The following is a 14944-nucleotide window of genomic DNA, read 5'->3' on the forward strand; positions in this document are numbered from 1 at the left end:
AATTTGGATACTAAATTCTCATCAGACATTGGATTTGTAGGTCAATTTCATAATATTTATAGTTGAGAAAAGAGATCCACATGCCCAAGTTGTTCCAAACAACTTAAAAGTTTCTCAATCATTAGACCAATTATGGGTTTTTAAACTTTAATTCAAACCAACTAAAATTTAAAATTCATTTCCCAAGGCACACTAGCAACATTTCAAGTGCTGAAAACCCAACATGTGGCCAGAGGCTAACAAATTAGACAAGAGAAGTTCAGACTCTTCCACTGCAACTCAAACCTCCAAGGTCTCACACTGACCACCACAGCTGCTAAAGACTCAAAGTCACCATGACCTTTAATACAGCTGGAATCAAACCCAAATCCCTCCATCTGCTGGTTATGCAGTCATGGCTGTGTTCTTATGCTCAGCGAGCTTCGGTTTTCTCATCTATAAAAAGGGGTGATGGTGTCCATCTTGTGAAATTCTGAAGATTAAAGGCCTGATTCACAGAAGACACTATATGTTAGTTCTCTTCCCCTTATATCTATAGAGTACTTATGAAGTGTTTTCCAATTTACTGTTTTATTTGCTTCCAACAACAGGATGGTAGGATAAGTATCATTACCCCCATTTAAAGATGAGACAACATGGGGCACCTGGGTGGCTCAATGGGTTAAGCCTCTGCCTTCAGCTCAGGTCATGATCTCAGGGTCCTGGGATCGAGCCCCGCATCGAGCTCTCTGCTCAGCAGGGAGCCTTCTCCCCACCCCCTTTACCTGCCTCTCTGCATACTTGTTATCTCTGCCTGTCAAATAAATAAATAAAATCTTTAAAAAAAAAAAAAAGATGAGACAACAAAGTTCAGAGAAGTTAAGGGAACAACTCAAAGTCCTACGCTGGTGATGGTACAGGAATTCTAACCCGTGTACATCTGCCTTGGGGTCCACTGCTTCTCTCACAGCCAGCACAACATTCCAGCCCCAGCTGTGCCTCAGTCTCCAGCTGCCTCCTCCTTACTAATCCAAGAGGAGGGTGGGGAACCCTGGAGTATAGGGAACGGGACTCCTCCCAGGCAGCCTGCCCCGGCTTCAAGGAAGACACGGGCTCTCCTCTGCCTCTTCCCTGTAGCACAGGAGCCTGCAGGGCCTGGCCATCTCCCTGTCTCAGTGCATAGTCAGGCCCCCACTGACGTTCTTCTGCAGAGTTACAGAGAACAGAAGGAACCAACCACTCCTCAAAGGGGCAAAAGAAAAGGACCCAAGGGAATGAGTTAGGCTCATCTTCTATAAAAACGAATGCAGATGATCTTACCATTCTCTGGACTTACTGAGAAGGGAGACTCCATCAGCCACCACCCCAAAGCCTCTGGTGGGATTCTTCAATGCCACACAGCCGCGAGAATGAACGATGGGCAACTACACACAGCAACGTGGTGAATCACAAGGGGAATGCTAAGCAAAAGCAGCCTAATTCCCTAAAGGAAGCAGATGGGGTAATTCCATTTATGTGAAATTCTAAAACGTTCAAACTAATTTATGCTCAAAGATTTGCAGGAGAGGGGTTATCCTTGGTTGGGGAGTGTGGGGTAGATGGGGGAGTCAAGGAGCTTCTGGGGGACTGGTGCTGTTCTGTTTCTGGCCCCAAAAGCTGACATTGAAAACATGGCTATGTTTGTGAAAATTTGTCATGTGTACTTTTCTGCATAGTTATGCTGCAAGAAAACTTCATACTAACTTCTGGGGTGATGGAAATCTTCAATAAATCAATCCAAGTGGTGGTTATATGGGTATAGATATATATGTTAAATGTCATTGACCTGTTTGCTAAGGTTGTATTTTACCGTTTACAAGTGAAACCATAGGAAATTACACCCCAAAAAGAGTCTCAGAAACGTCATATAATTGTCCCTTCTAAATTTAAACAACTCTAAATAAATAAATAAAATCTTAAATTTAAACAACTCTAAACTCACTAGCTTAGCCTCAAGGTCTTATTTTAAAAATTTAGTTTATAAATATTAGATACCTATTTGAAACTTAAGAAGGTATTATGAAATCAAATGACACTCTAGTATATAACTATATGGCTCTAAAATGTTTCTTAAATATCTTTATTATCTTAAGAGTTGGTGCCATACACTTTCCTTCAAGGATACCTTGCTTGGGGCACCTGGGTGGTATACTCAGTTAAGCGTCCGACTCTTGGCTTCAGCTCAGGTCAGGATCTCATGGGTCATGGAATCAAATCCTATGACCTGCTACCTGCTCAGTGCAGAGTCCACTTGAGATTCTCTCCCCTTCCTCCCCTCCCACTTGTGCACACTCTCTTTCCCAAATAAATAAATAAAGCTTTTTAAAAAACAACAACAACAAAGAGGGGTGCCTGGGTGGCTCAGTGAATGAAGCCTCTGCCTTCAGATCAGGTCATGATCTCAAGGTCCTGGGATCAAGCCCTGCATCGGGCTCCCTGCTCAGCAGGGAGCTTGCTTCCCCCTCTCTCTGCCTGCCTCTCTGCCTTCTTGTGATCTCTCCCTGTCAAGTAAATAAATAAAATCTTTAAAAACAAAAACAAAAAACAAAGATACCTTAAGATAATATTTTACTTCCAAGCCTTTTTCCTTCCCAACTGGAAGTATGAAAAAAGGCTTAGCTCAGGCAAAAATTCTCACAGATTTCAAGCTTATAAGGTTAAAATCAGTGAGCCTTAAAATCAAAGCATTTGCCTTTTAGAAAACATTGTATTAAATGTAGACATTCAAAACATTAGAATATTGACAATGGGTTTCCAAAATAATGCAAGAGAACTCCCCCAAGAGATCGATGGGAAAATTATTGGTCTCTTAATTTGTCTATAAATCTCAATGTGCCAAACAAATACTGTATTTTAGCACTTGAGTATTTATTAATATAAAATCTTAGCAAGGTAAATTAAATTCCCTATAATTTTTTTATCAACTCAGAAACACTATTTTTTAGGCTGTTAAATGTCCTTAAGTTCTGTAAGTAACAGCCCCAGTTCAGCCTTGCTGAGATCTGCTAAGGCCTAGAGGGTTGACTTTTATTCTGAGGTCCAGCCTCCCAAGGCCAACCACTGAGAATATCTGCAAAACAAGAATACTTTTTCAATACAGTCAATAATAGTAACAACTTTATATGGTCACCATACTTATCATGGTGAACATTTCATAATGTATGTCATTGTCAAATCACTACGTTGTATACCTGAAATTAATGTAGTATTATATGTCAACTATACTTCAATTAAACATTTTTAAAAAGTAAAAAACTGCTTATTTCATACTGTAAAATTCCCATTGGCCCCCAGAGGCATCTAACGTACTTTAAAATAGTAACAACAACAAATTTCACCAAACCAATTAAACAATGGTACTTTAATAAAGTGGCACTTGTCTTATGAGAAATGAAGAACTTCTTGAACATGAACCTAAATTCCAGTGTCCTGAGGGAGGGGGTTAAAAACTATGGAAAAGAGGGGCACCTGGGTGGCTCAGTGGGTTAAGCCACTGCCTTCAGCTCAGGTCATGATCTCAGGGTCCTGGAATCAAGTCCCACATTGGGCTCTCTGCTCAGCAGGGAGCCTGCTTCCCTCTCTCTCTCTCTCTCTGCCTGCCTCTGCCTACTTGTGATCTCTCTTTGTCAAAAAACTAAATAAAATCTTTAAAAAAAAAAAAAACTATGGAAAAGAGAAACATACCTCTGCCTCACAAAGGGATTTCCTAGGGAGAGTGTCCTGAAGAGGCACAACACTGATCTGAAAGGGACCATGATGACCTAAAACAGCCATGGCTGTATCATTTTCAAACCAGGCCATACCCTCTGTTAGTCATTCTGACTTTCACATTGTCCACATCCTCTCAATGCAGCTTATTAATAAATAACCTAAGTTAAAACAAGTGACAAAGGTATGCCAATACTTGTTGGGATGACAAGAGAAAAAACCTTTTCTCTCTTAGTAATACACATGTTAAGTGATATAACTAACTCTTGGGCTTATTTTTTTTTTAAGATTTTATTTATTTATTTGACAGAGAGATTTTATTTATTTATTTATTTGGCAGGCAGAGAGAGAGAGAGAGGGAAGCAGGCTCCCTGCTGAGCACAGAGCCCGATGTGGGACTCCATCCCAGGACCCTGAGATCATGACCTGAGCCGAAGGCAGTGGCCTAACCCACTGAGCCACCCAGGCGCCCTTGGGCTTATTTTTTAATCTTCAGAATAACATTCTCGAGCAAAGACAATTTTTGGATAAACGATGCTTCTGGTCTACCTCCTAATTATACTTCAGTAGATTTACACATAAACAAAGGCCAAGTCCTTCACACAAAGAGGGTCTTACCTGTGAGAAGTTCAGCCCATTCAGTGGATGGCACTGCTCTTCTACCTTTTCCACAGCCCCAGTCTGCTTCCTCAGCCGCTCAGCCTCCTGGGCAAGGTACAGGTCTAAGACAGGCACCCCACGGGACTTAATGTCCACTTCTGTCAGGGAGTTGACCATAAGCATCACCCAGATGGGCCTCTTCCGCTCCCAGTTCCCCGCAATGGCATTGAAGAGGTAGTCGGCATAGAGGCCTTTGCCACGCTGGTCCGGTGTCATCCACGAGGGCATCATGAGCTTGACATACTCTAGGTGCCGCTTGAGGCGGCAGTAGATGTCCCGGGGGAGCACGTCCTGGAGGTTTTCTCCCTGTGGCAGCATCTGACAGCTAGTGAGGGCTGAGACTGTGTAGGGGTCAGTGAGGTCCAGCTCGAAGTACACAATGCTGCTCTGCTGAAAAGCTTCCTTGGAGTTGTCCGGGATGAAGTCCCAAACCCGCGTGTATGGAACATGGATCGTGCCAAAGAAGTAAGATGGTGGGTCTCGTTTTATGGTCCACAAGAAGGAATTCAATTTAGTTTGCTGAAAGGAAGAGAAAGGACATTAAGCTATTATATGGAGGGTCAGAAACCTGACAGGAGAAAACGAAGAGGACAGACAAGCCACACTGCAGGAGAAAGATGATTAAAGTACGATTTAGACTTCTGAGTCCAGGTAGATTCACCTGACAGCAGCAGGAGTCCTTGAGGCAGCATTTTCCCCTTTTCTACCAAAATGCTGATTGAAGATAAAAAAGTAATAGCAGCCCTTGAGTTTGCCCTAGTAATGAACTGGGCCTCAGGCAAAGCAGGGATTCTCAAGGGACTCCCAATGACACACCTGATAGAGATGAGGGGACACCTCTGGAGACCACTGGTACTTCCCAGGCAGGAAGACCGATGGTGTCTGCATCTTCAGATCTCGAATCCAACATTCCCAGAAGCAGTGGCTCTCAAGGGCCGTGCATTGTCTCCCAACAGCTACAGGCTGAACAACGGTACCCATTCACCCAAGGGCAAGCCACAGTACCCTGAGGGTCTCAGTTTCAACAGCAGGCATTTAGGAAGTGTACGTTTATTAAGAGACCCCATACAAAGATGTGCACAAGGCAGCCCTCCAGGACTTCAAGTCTCAAGGTCAGACTCCTGAGGTGAACCATGCATCAAACAGCCCAAAAATGTGATAATCCAGGTTTTTACAGAAAAGACATTTCTTTACAAAAAAAGCTTTAATTTGAGCAGCCCTTTAAATAATATGCTTTCCTGGATTGCAGAGTTTCAGCTTACAATCAGCTCTCATTATTGTCATAGTTACGTTCTATAAAGTCACCACAAACACTGAATTACCAAATAATGAACCACTGCTCCTAGGAGAAATGCAAGGGTTAGGTTCCTAAAAGCCTCTGGTTATAACATTTTTTTTTCTAAGATTTTATTTATTTATTTGACAGAGATAGATCACAAGCAGGCAGAGAGGCAGGCAGAGAGAGAGAGAGGAGGAAGCAGGCTCCCCGCTGAGCAGAGAGCCCAATTCGGGGCTCGATCCCAGGACTTCGAGACCATGACCCCAGCCGAAGGCACTGGCTTAACCCACTGAGCCACCCAGGCACCCCTGGTTATAACATTTTCATTGACAGAACAATGCTTCTGTTGAAAAGCACTGTCCTGAGACGCATGGATGGCTCAGTGGGTTAAGCTGCTGCCTTCGGCTCAGGTCATGATCCAGGGTTCTGGAATTGAGTCCTAAATCGGGCTCCTTGCTCAGTGGGGAGCCTGCTTCTCTGCCTCTGCCTCCGAGTGCCACTCTGCCTGCTTGTGTTCTCTCTCTCTGACAAACAAATAAAATCTTTAAAAAGAAAAGAAAAGAAAAGAAATGCTCATATTGTATACATGTGGCTAATTCACGAACACTGAACTCATGGCCAACAGCGCTACAACTCATGCCTGAACAAAGCTTGTCCAACCCAACCATTTTTTCCCTAAGGCACGTCACAGCCTCCTTGCGCTTAGGAACACTAGATGGTACCTGGGCTTGGTTATTTTAAACAGTGAGATCACCCACAAGAAGCACAAAAATGCAAAAAACATAGTATTCAGCAGACCACTGAAAGAACACTTGTTCACCCGCTTTTTGTTGAGAGCTGAAACAAAGTGCAGCATTGATTTATCTGACCCCAGCTGGGAGTGTATGCATCGGGGGCCTCAAATTTTTCCAGTCCTGGAAATGGCTACACTTGACCATGACCGTGCCACAAGCATTGGGGTTACAAATCAATTTTAGCAGGCAGGCCAATTCACAAATGGTTTCGAAATCCACAAAGAATGAGGATCAGCAGTATTTGCATTTGTGTGTTAATGGTTTCAGTAAGAGGCAGCTACCTATTTTCCAGTGAAGAGTTACAAAGAATCTCAAAATCTAAGACAAAAGCTGGCTGACGCAGGGGCCTCATTCTTGCAGCCTTTAACATTTTCTTCTCCTGCCCTCTGGCCACCCTCCACAAAAGGACCTTCTGACCACTCAGACGAGGACAGAGGACGCAAGGGCTGGGCATGAGGTAACAGTGGGGGACAGTTGGCAGCAAACAGGCTCACAGCTCTGGATAAACACTATTGCCTAAGCAGCCTGAGCCAGTCATGGCCACACGGGGAGCAGGCCTAGCGCTCCAGAACAGGTTTTTCAAAAGCAACTAAAAATCTTCAATTTAAATAAAAGATTCCAGTTGAAGGGCTGCCTGAGGGCTCAGTTGATGAAGCATCCGCCTTCAGCTCAGATCATGATCTTGGGGTCCTGGGACGGAGTCACGCATCCAGCTCCCTGCTCAGCAGGAAGTGTGCTTCTCCCTCTACTGCTCCCCCTGGATTCTGATCTTCCCCCACCATAAATTAATAAAACCTTTAAAAAAAGAAGAAGAAGAAAAAAGATTCTCTCTCCTTCTGCCCCTCCCAGCTTCCACACTCACTCAAAAAAAAAAAAAAAAAATCCAATTGGAGTATGTTGCCCCCATTTTCTTAAATGCCATCCAAGCCAAACAGAACATGTCTCACTAGCCCTAGTCCCCAGCCTGTGGCCTTGGTTGGTTGGTTGTTTTTTTAAGTATTTAAGTTACAGTTCTGCTCACACACACACCTTTTCAAGACTGCACTAATTGGTAACAAGAGTCTAAATTCTGCTTGTCTCAGCTACCTCCCTGAGATTTTTAAAAGCCACTTCATTTCTCTGTACCTCAGGTTCCCCATCTTTATTTATTTTTTTTAATATTTTATTTATTTGACAGAGAGAAATACAACTAGGCATAGAGGCAGGCAGAGAGAGAGGAGGAAGCTGGCTCCCTGCGGAGCAGAGAGCCCGATGCGGGGCTCGATTCCAGAACCTCGGGATCATGACCTGAGGCAAAGGCAGAGGCTTTAACCCACTGAGCCACCCAGGCGCCCTTTTTTCTTTTCTTTTTTTTTTTTTTTAAATATAGATTCCCCATCTTTAAAAGTTAGATAATATCTGCCACAGGTTATGGGAATAAACAAACGAGGCAGGTAATTGTTAAATGAATGAAAAATGAAAGAAAGAATGTATTTTTTAAACTTATTAACGACTGAATTGATATTAAGAGATGAATCAAATCCAGGGTCTCTAGCCAGCCCTCTGGCATCCTTTTAGGGAGTAATGACTGTCCCCAGGGTTATTTAAATACATCAAAAAGCCAAACTGAAACTCTGTCTAAAACAATGGTTGCCAAGGCTAATTAAGCAGTCAAATGCCTCATTGTTAAAATTAAATCGAGCTGGTAGAAAACACTGGTTAACCAGATGCTACTCAAAAGCTGAGACTGACAGTTACACTTTGGTTCGTTTAAAATGGGTCACAAAATGAGTACATGTAAAGGCAACTCATTCGGTCGAGGTGGTCTTTGAGGCAGAGGTTGAGTTTGGTTTATTCATTTTATGGGGAAGAGTTGCTCACTGAAGGGCCCTGGGGAGTGCTATGACGGGGCATCCCAGACCAATGGGCAGGATCTGCTCACACACGTTCCACATAGTCCACCAACTGGGACTCCACAGCCTCCAACTGGGAGACACAGCAAAGAGCTAAAATGCTATTATTAAACCTATGGGCACCTAACTCGTCGTCATCTACCAGGAGACTGTGATATCAGACTAATATATTCCCAGGAAAATGCAACCCCTACTGCAGGGTCGTGGTCAAGGGTTGGGGATGGGCAGAGCGGGAGGTGTGGTTTCCTTTCACTTGGATTTGGGTTTGTTTATCCCCAATACTCTTAATCACCCTAAGCTCTCATCCTATCTCAAAATACCTATACTTCTCTTTAGTTTTTTAATATTTATTTATTTATTTATTTCAGAGACAGCAAGAGAGTGAGAACAAGCAGGGGAAGGGGCAGAGGAGAGGAAGAAGCAGACTCCCCACCAAGCAGGGACCCCGATAAGAGACTTGATCCCAGGACCCCAGGATCATGACCTGAGCCAAAGACAGAGGCTTAACCCACTGAGCCCCTCCAGGCTCATCTTTACACTGCCTTTAAATAAAATCTGTTCAACTGTATGTATCCATTTTTATTTAATTACTTATTTCTTCCTTTTCAATTAGTATTAGTCTAGCAATGGAGTTGTTTTACAGTCTTTTTGCTGAAAACTGCTCATATTAAAAACACACACACACACAAAAAAAAAAAAAAACAAGACTCACGTCCTGGCATCCAGCCACGTAATAACAGTAAAGACTCTAAGAACAGCCAGCTGTTCTGAAATGTTCACTGTGCACCAGGGACCATTCAAGCGTTGCACACGAATGCTCCTACTTCATTTGTTCAATTTGCATTTATTCCACAACTATTTACTGGGTGTGAGGGACTGTTGTAGGCATGAGATACTGGGGTATTCTAGAAGTACTAGAATAGTACTATTCTAGAAGCACTAGAAGTATAAGCAAATAAAAAACAGACCCCCGCCTCAGGTATGTCAGTGATATCTGTTGTAAAAAATATGAAAGCAGGAAAGGGATCAGGGAATACTGGTGAAGGAGAGATTCAGCCTTAAATAAGGTGAACAGAATCATGAAATGTCTGATAGGAGATTTAGGCCTTGCTGTGAAGGCAGGTGAAAGGGCAAACCAGGGGGATATCTGAAAAAGTATTCCATCCAGGAGGAAGGAACAGCAGTGCAAAGGCCCCGAGGCAGAAAGGTTCCAGCAAGGATGCCATCCTAACTACTGCAGGATGAGTTGAAGAGGAAAGCAGGAAGAAAGGTCAGAGAGGTGGGCATGGCCAGGCCACACTGGAGCTACAGCAGGTTTCTGTGAGAAGAGCAACACAAGCCAACCAAATTTGTAAACAGGACTACTCTGACGGCCGTCAGTAGACTACGGAGGGATGAGGACAGATGCAAGAAAGTCAGTTAGGAAATTACCAAAAGAATCCAAGAGAGAAAACAGAGTTGCAGTGACAGAATTGAGATGTGATCAGGTTCTGGGTGTATTTTAGAAGCTAGAGCTAATAGGACTTGCTGATGAATTGGTTAATTAAAAGGAGGAAGAAGTTGCCATCGACTGAGAGAAAGGAGGGAGGGGGTGGAACAGGAGCAGAGGGGAAGGTCAGAAGTCTGGCTTGGGCCCTGCTGAGTGGAGATGTCAAGTAAACCACCAAGTGGGGAGGCTGAGCTGTAGGAGTCTAGACTTTGGGAGAGGCCTGGGCCACAGATAAACTCGAGGTACGGCCACCGTTTAGATGTTATTTAGAGTCAAGGGACTGAATAAGATTTCCAAGGGACTATGTATCAATTAGGAAAGAAAAGGTCTAGAAATGATCTCATCTTGCAAAGTCAAGGGAAAGAAGAGCAGCCAGCAAAAGAGAATGAGAGAAGTGACAGTCGAGGCCGCTGAGAAAATCGAAAGGGTAGGAAGCCAAGTGAAGACAGCGCTTCAAGGAGGAGGACCTGAGCACGGGGCTCAGTGTGGCTGGTGCCACACAAGGATTTGAGAACTGGCTTCTGGATGGAGCAACACTGAGGATACTGGGGACCGAAACAAGAAGAGTTTTGGTGGCATGCTGGGGATGAAAGCCTGCCAGGCACCCCCCCATTCAGGACAGAATCAGAAGAAAGGCAGTTGAGAAGATACACCATTAATTAAGACGCTGGCCATTTCCACATGCGGAAATTGAGACCTTGAGAGGATTATGATGTGATCCAAGGTCCCAGAACTGCTGAGTGGGTTTGAAGCCAGGCAGGCTGGCTCCTGAATCCTGGGTTTTGCTTTGTTTTTTTTTAAGGTTTTTATTTATTTATTTGACAGAGAGAAATCGCAAGTAGGCAGAGAGGCAGAGAGAGAGAGAGAAAAAGAGGGAAGTAGGGCCCCTGCTGAGCAGAGAGCCCGATGTGGGACTCTATCCCAGGACCCCGGGATCATGACCTGAGCCGAAGGCAGAGGCTTAACCCACTGAGCCACCCAAGCGCCCTGAATCCTGGGTTTAAAACACCACAAGATGCCACCTTAAGATGGAACACACTATACTCCTGACTCCACGTCCTCTTTCCATGGATACGCTAGTAGGCATGTGGCTGCTCAGGAGCGCTTCCTGACTCTGAAGAAAAGGCTCTGTCCAGGTCCCCTTCCCTTAGCCCGATGACCCACCCACCCCCCAAATAAATCCACACCACCACTCTTTTTTTTAAGATTTTATTTATTTACTTACTTATTTGAGAGAAAGAAAATGAGCCCAGGGTGGTAGAGGGGAGGCAGAGGGAGAGAGGGAAAGAGAGAACCTCAAGCCAGCTCTGCGCTGAGCATGAAACCTGCCAGGGCTCAATTTCACAACCCTGAGATCATGACTTGAGCTGAACTCAAGAGTCGGACACTATAACTGACTGAGCTACCCAAGGGCCCCCACACCATTTTTAAATCTCCAAATTGCCACCTTTTCCCACTCTGTCTTTTCAAAATAACACAATTTGGGGAGGCTTCCCACTTTTTTAAGCCAGGGGTCTTAAAGAGTTTTTAAAGAAGTGTTCCTCATCTTGGAGAGCTAGCTTCTTCAATAAATGGAGCTCTGCCCACCCCTCACAGCACCAGCAGTCCCTTCCTGGGGCCACTGACAGTGCCCTCTCAGGCAGGGGAGCTTTGGGGAGAGCATCAACTGGAAGAAAGTCTTCAGGGCTTCTGATCTGGGACCTCTCCCCTTGCCCTGCCCACCAGCAAGCCCCCAGGCCGCTGCATTGGTCCTAGGGGTGCAACTGCCCCCGCCGCCCTTATACTCAGGGGTGGGGCTGTTTCGCCTCCACAAAAGGAAAAGAACAAACTTGTTCTACCACCCCATTTCAGTGTAACTGCGGCTACCACATGCTACTAGCTGAAGCCACATGTTTTAATATTTCACGAACGATGGGCACCTGGGTGGCTCGGTGGGTTAAGCATCTGCCTTCAACTCAAGTCATGATCCTGGGGTCCTGGAATCGAGTCCTGCATTGGGCTCCTTGCTTAGCAGAGACCTGGCGTCTCCCTCTGCCTGCCGCTCCCCCTGCTTGTGCTCTCTCTCTGTCTGTCAAATAGATTAAAAAAAAAAAAAACATTATGACTGATTAGAATAAAAACTTAATACCATAAACACACGTCCTTCTGAACCTTGCTGCAACTGGCCTGGAAGAAAAAAGACACAGCCATGGATGACAAGCGCAAGAAGCTACAAGCTCTGTCCGCTGAGTCACTGGCGATTTTAAACCATGTATCTTTAATCCATGCAATGAAACAAAGGAGCTCAATGGCAACTTGTGCAATGTGGGCTAAGTCCCTTAGCGGCTGCACCCCAGAGCTCCTTCCATCCCAGCCTCCTGGGGCCTGTGATAACGGCACTTTCCCAAAAGTACTCTCCGGCAGACCAATTAGAATGATACCAAAGTGAGTTGGCTTTCGTTAACAGTCCTCATTCAACAAATACTTATTGAGCATCTACTGTGCCCAAGCACTCTTCTAAGCACTGGGGACGCAGCAAGTCAAACAAACAAAAATTCCTACCGTTATGAAGATTACATGGTGTGGGGGGCGGGGGGGTGGTGGAGTGAGTAGGAGAGCAGCAGCAAACAAATTTTTATCAGTTAAGTGCTCCGGAAAAAAATAAAGCAGGAAAGGCAGATAGGAGTGCAGGTGGGTCAGGGGTTGACATAATCTTTAACAGACAATCAGGAAAGGTCTCTTTCAAAGAGTTTGAGCAAAGACCAGATGGAAGTATAGGAGCAAGCATGTGGATATTTGCGGGAAGAAACAGCACAGGTGAAAGAACAGAGGCAGGAATAATAAAGAACACTCACTGAGTTCTGTTTGAATGTAGATAAGGAAGAGACGACCCCCACGGTGCTCAGCGCAAAATCTGCAGTATCTGCAGACAGATCAGCTTAGAAGACCTCTCTGTAATGATTAACAAAAGTGGACACCAAACCAGTTCTCAAATTGCAGAATGCTACCCAGTAAGCTGCTGCACTGGACTGGGGGCTGGATTCCCGGGCTTTGCTCTACAATCTCAAGACCCCAGCCTGGTGGTGGGGGGCGCACCCACCGGAAGCGTCCCCCACAGAGCAGGTCATACAGTCCTGCCGCTGACAGATCTGACCTCGGCAGGGGATAAGACAGTTTGCCCACGGAAAAGAACAGAGATTTCCCAAATGTGGTCCAGGGACCTGTGGCTGTCCCCAAGACCCCTCCAAGCAGTGTGCAAGGTCAGACCTATTTCAACAATAATGCTAAGATATTTTCCTCTCATGCCCTCATTCTCTCACAAGCGTATACAGACTTTTCTAGAGGCTACATGTGTGGGATAACATCACTGCTTTGAAGATGAAGGGCATGTGTCCTTAATAAAACTTCCATTAACCCACATACATAAAGGCTCTTGCAGCACTTTTTTAGATCGTAGAGGGGTCCTGGGACCAAAAAGTTTGAGAACTGCGAGAGTAAAAAGGCCATGGAGAGGGGTTCAAGAATCAAGAGAAACAGAGACTTTACCAAGACTCGCTCGTCAAACTATAATTACGAGTGGATTTGCAGCAGTGAACTCTCCCTGCTGCGGACTTCCTCTCCAGCCACTGCGCCTCCCGCCTTCCTAGAGGGAGACCCTCCGCAAGTCCGCAGCCCAGGACGCGTCAGGGAACTCAGTGTGACTTCCCGCTCAGTCCCGTGAGCCAGAAAGGCTCAATTAGGTCTCCCTCTCCTTTGGTGTGGTTAGGACGATGAATAAAATTACCAGGGTGACAGGGCCCACGATGCTCCGCAGGTGTCACCGAAGGTGGGCCGACCTAAGGTCCGAGGGTCCTCAACTCCAGAGATCCGGAGATCAGACCCACCGAAACAAACACAACCTTCACGGAGCTCGAAAGAACTGGAGAACGACAGAAAATTCGAGCCTAAGAAAACTAATCGGAAGAAGGAAACATTCATCTCGAAAGGGGGGCCAGCCTCGGAGACGCTAGACCTGTCCAATTGCCGCTCGGCTTCTGCTCCTGGAGGGCTGGGTGAACCCGGGTAGGTCACCGGGACTCCCTCGCCTGGGATCCCCTCACCTGCAAGGCGCTGATGAGAATATCTAGGGAAGCGCCTGTGCGTGAACGAGAGGCTGTCCGATGCGGTTACTTCGCGAATGCGCTGTGTGACCTGGGGCGCAAAGGTCCCTCTCTGAGCCTCAGTTACCCCAGTCTCCCACATCGGTAAAACAAGGGGACTAACTTCAGCTCCCCCAAATCCCTTCTAACTCGGGTACTGAATATATGACGGTTAAGTCAAGCAGCTGCAGGGCGCTTTTACCATCTCGGTAAGCGCAAGAGAAAGTAAACGCCGCCGGGGAAGAGAGAGCAGAACAAACTTCCAAAGTCAATGTGCCACAGTCCCTGCACCTCTCGGTCTTCGAAGACTCCTCCGCCCGACGTCCCCGAAAGCCCGCGAAGCAGACGGGAGAGACCCAGGAGACCCCGCTGGGACTCTCTTTGGCTGCCCTGCCCATTGGCGAGGGTTGGGGACAGGGTCTCATGCGGCCGGGGGGGGGGCTTGCGCCCCCGCCAGAAAGGGGAACCCAGCAAGAAGGCGCGGCCGTGCAAGGTGGCTCGGGATCCGAGCGCGCGGTTCTTCGCGGGCCTGCGTGGGTAACGCGGGGAAGCCGCCTCGCCCGCTCGAGACGCGCGCCTTACCTGGGGCTTGAGCTCGCAGTTGGCGGAGGCAGGCGCGCCGCGCCGCGGGTCTGCGCCCGTGGGCAGGAGGCAGAGGGTCGGCAGCAGGAACCAGCTCCAGGGACTCATCCTTCCCAGCGCGGCTCCGAGGCCCGGGACGCGGGGGGAAGGAGTAGGGCAGCAGGGACCGCGCAGCCCGGCTAGCCGGCGGCCGCGGAGCTGCGGACTAGCGGGGCGCCCGCCATAGCGCGCGGGGCTCGGGGGACCGGGAGTGCCGGCCGGCAGCCCCGCGCCTGGCGTCAGCTCCCCCTGCAGTTCGCGCGGCCGCCGGCGGGCGGGGCTGGGGCGAGCGGGGCCCTGGCAGCCACGTGGGGCGGGGCCCTGACCTCCCACCCCCACTCCTCTCCCCTGCCCTTCAGCCCCGC

The 14944-nt window shown here is 46.9% G+C and overlaps 1 protein-coding gene across 1 annotated transcript in view; it reads right to left on the reverse strand.

Moving 5' to 3' along the window:
* TRABD2A (TraB domain containing 2A) overlaps positions 1–14715 on the reverse strand; it is a 53731-nt gene extending 39016 nt beyond the window's left edge. Inside the window, exons 1-2 of the mRNA XM_044261527.1 lie at positions 14541–14715; positions 4345–4905 (exon numbers count right to left, since the gene is read on the reverse strand). Coding sequence (XP_044117462.1) covers positions 4345–4905; positions 14541–14648 — 669 coding nt within the window. The 5' untranslated portion in view covers positions 14649–14715. The remainder of the gene's footprint in view (positions 1–4344; positions 4906–14540) is intronic.
* Between the last annotated feature and the right edge of the window lie 229 nt (positions 14716–14944).

Source organism: Neovison vison, chromosome 8 (assembly GCF_020171115.1).
Source record: "Neovison vison isolate M4711 chromosome 8, ASM_NN_V1, whole genome shotgun sequence".
NCBI classification, from domain to species: domain Eukaryota; kingdom Metazoa; phylum Chordata; class Mammalia; order Carnivora; family Mustelidae; genus Neogale; species Neogale vison.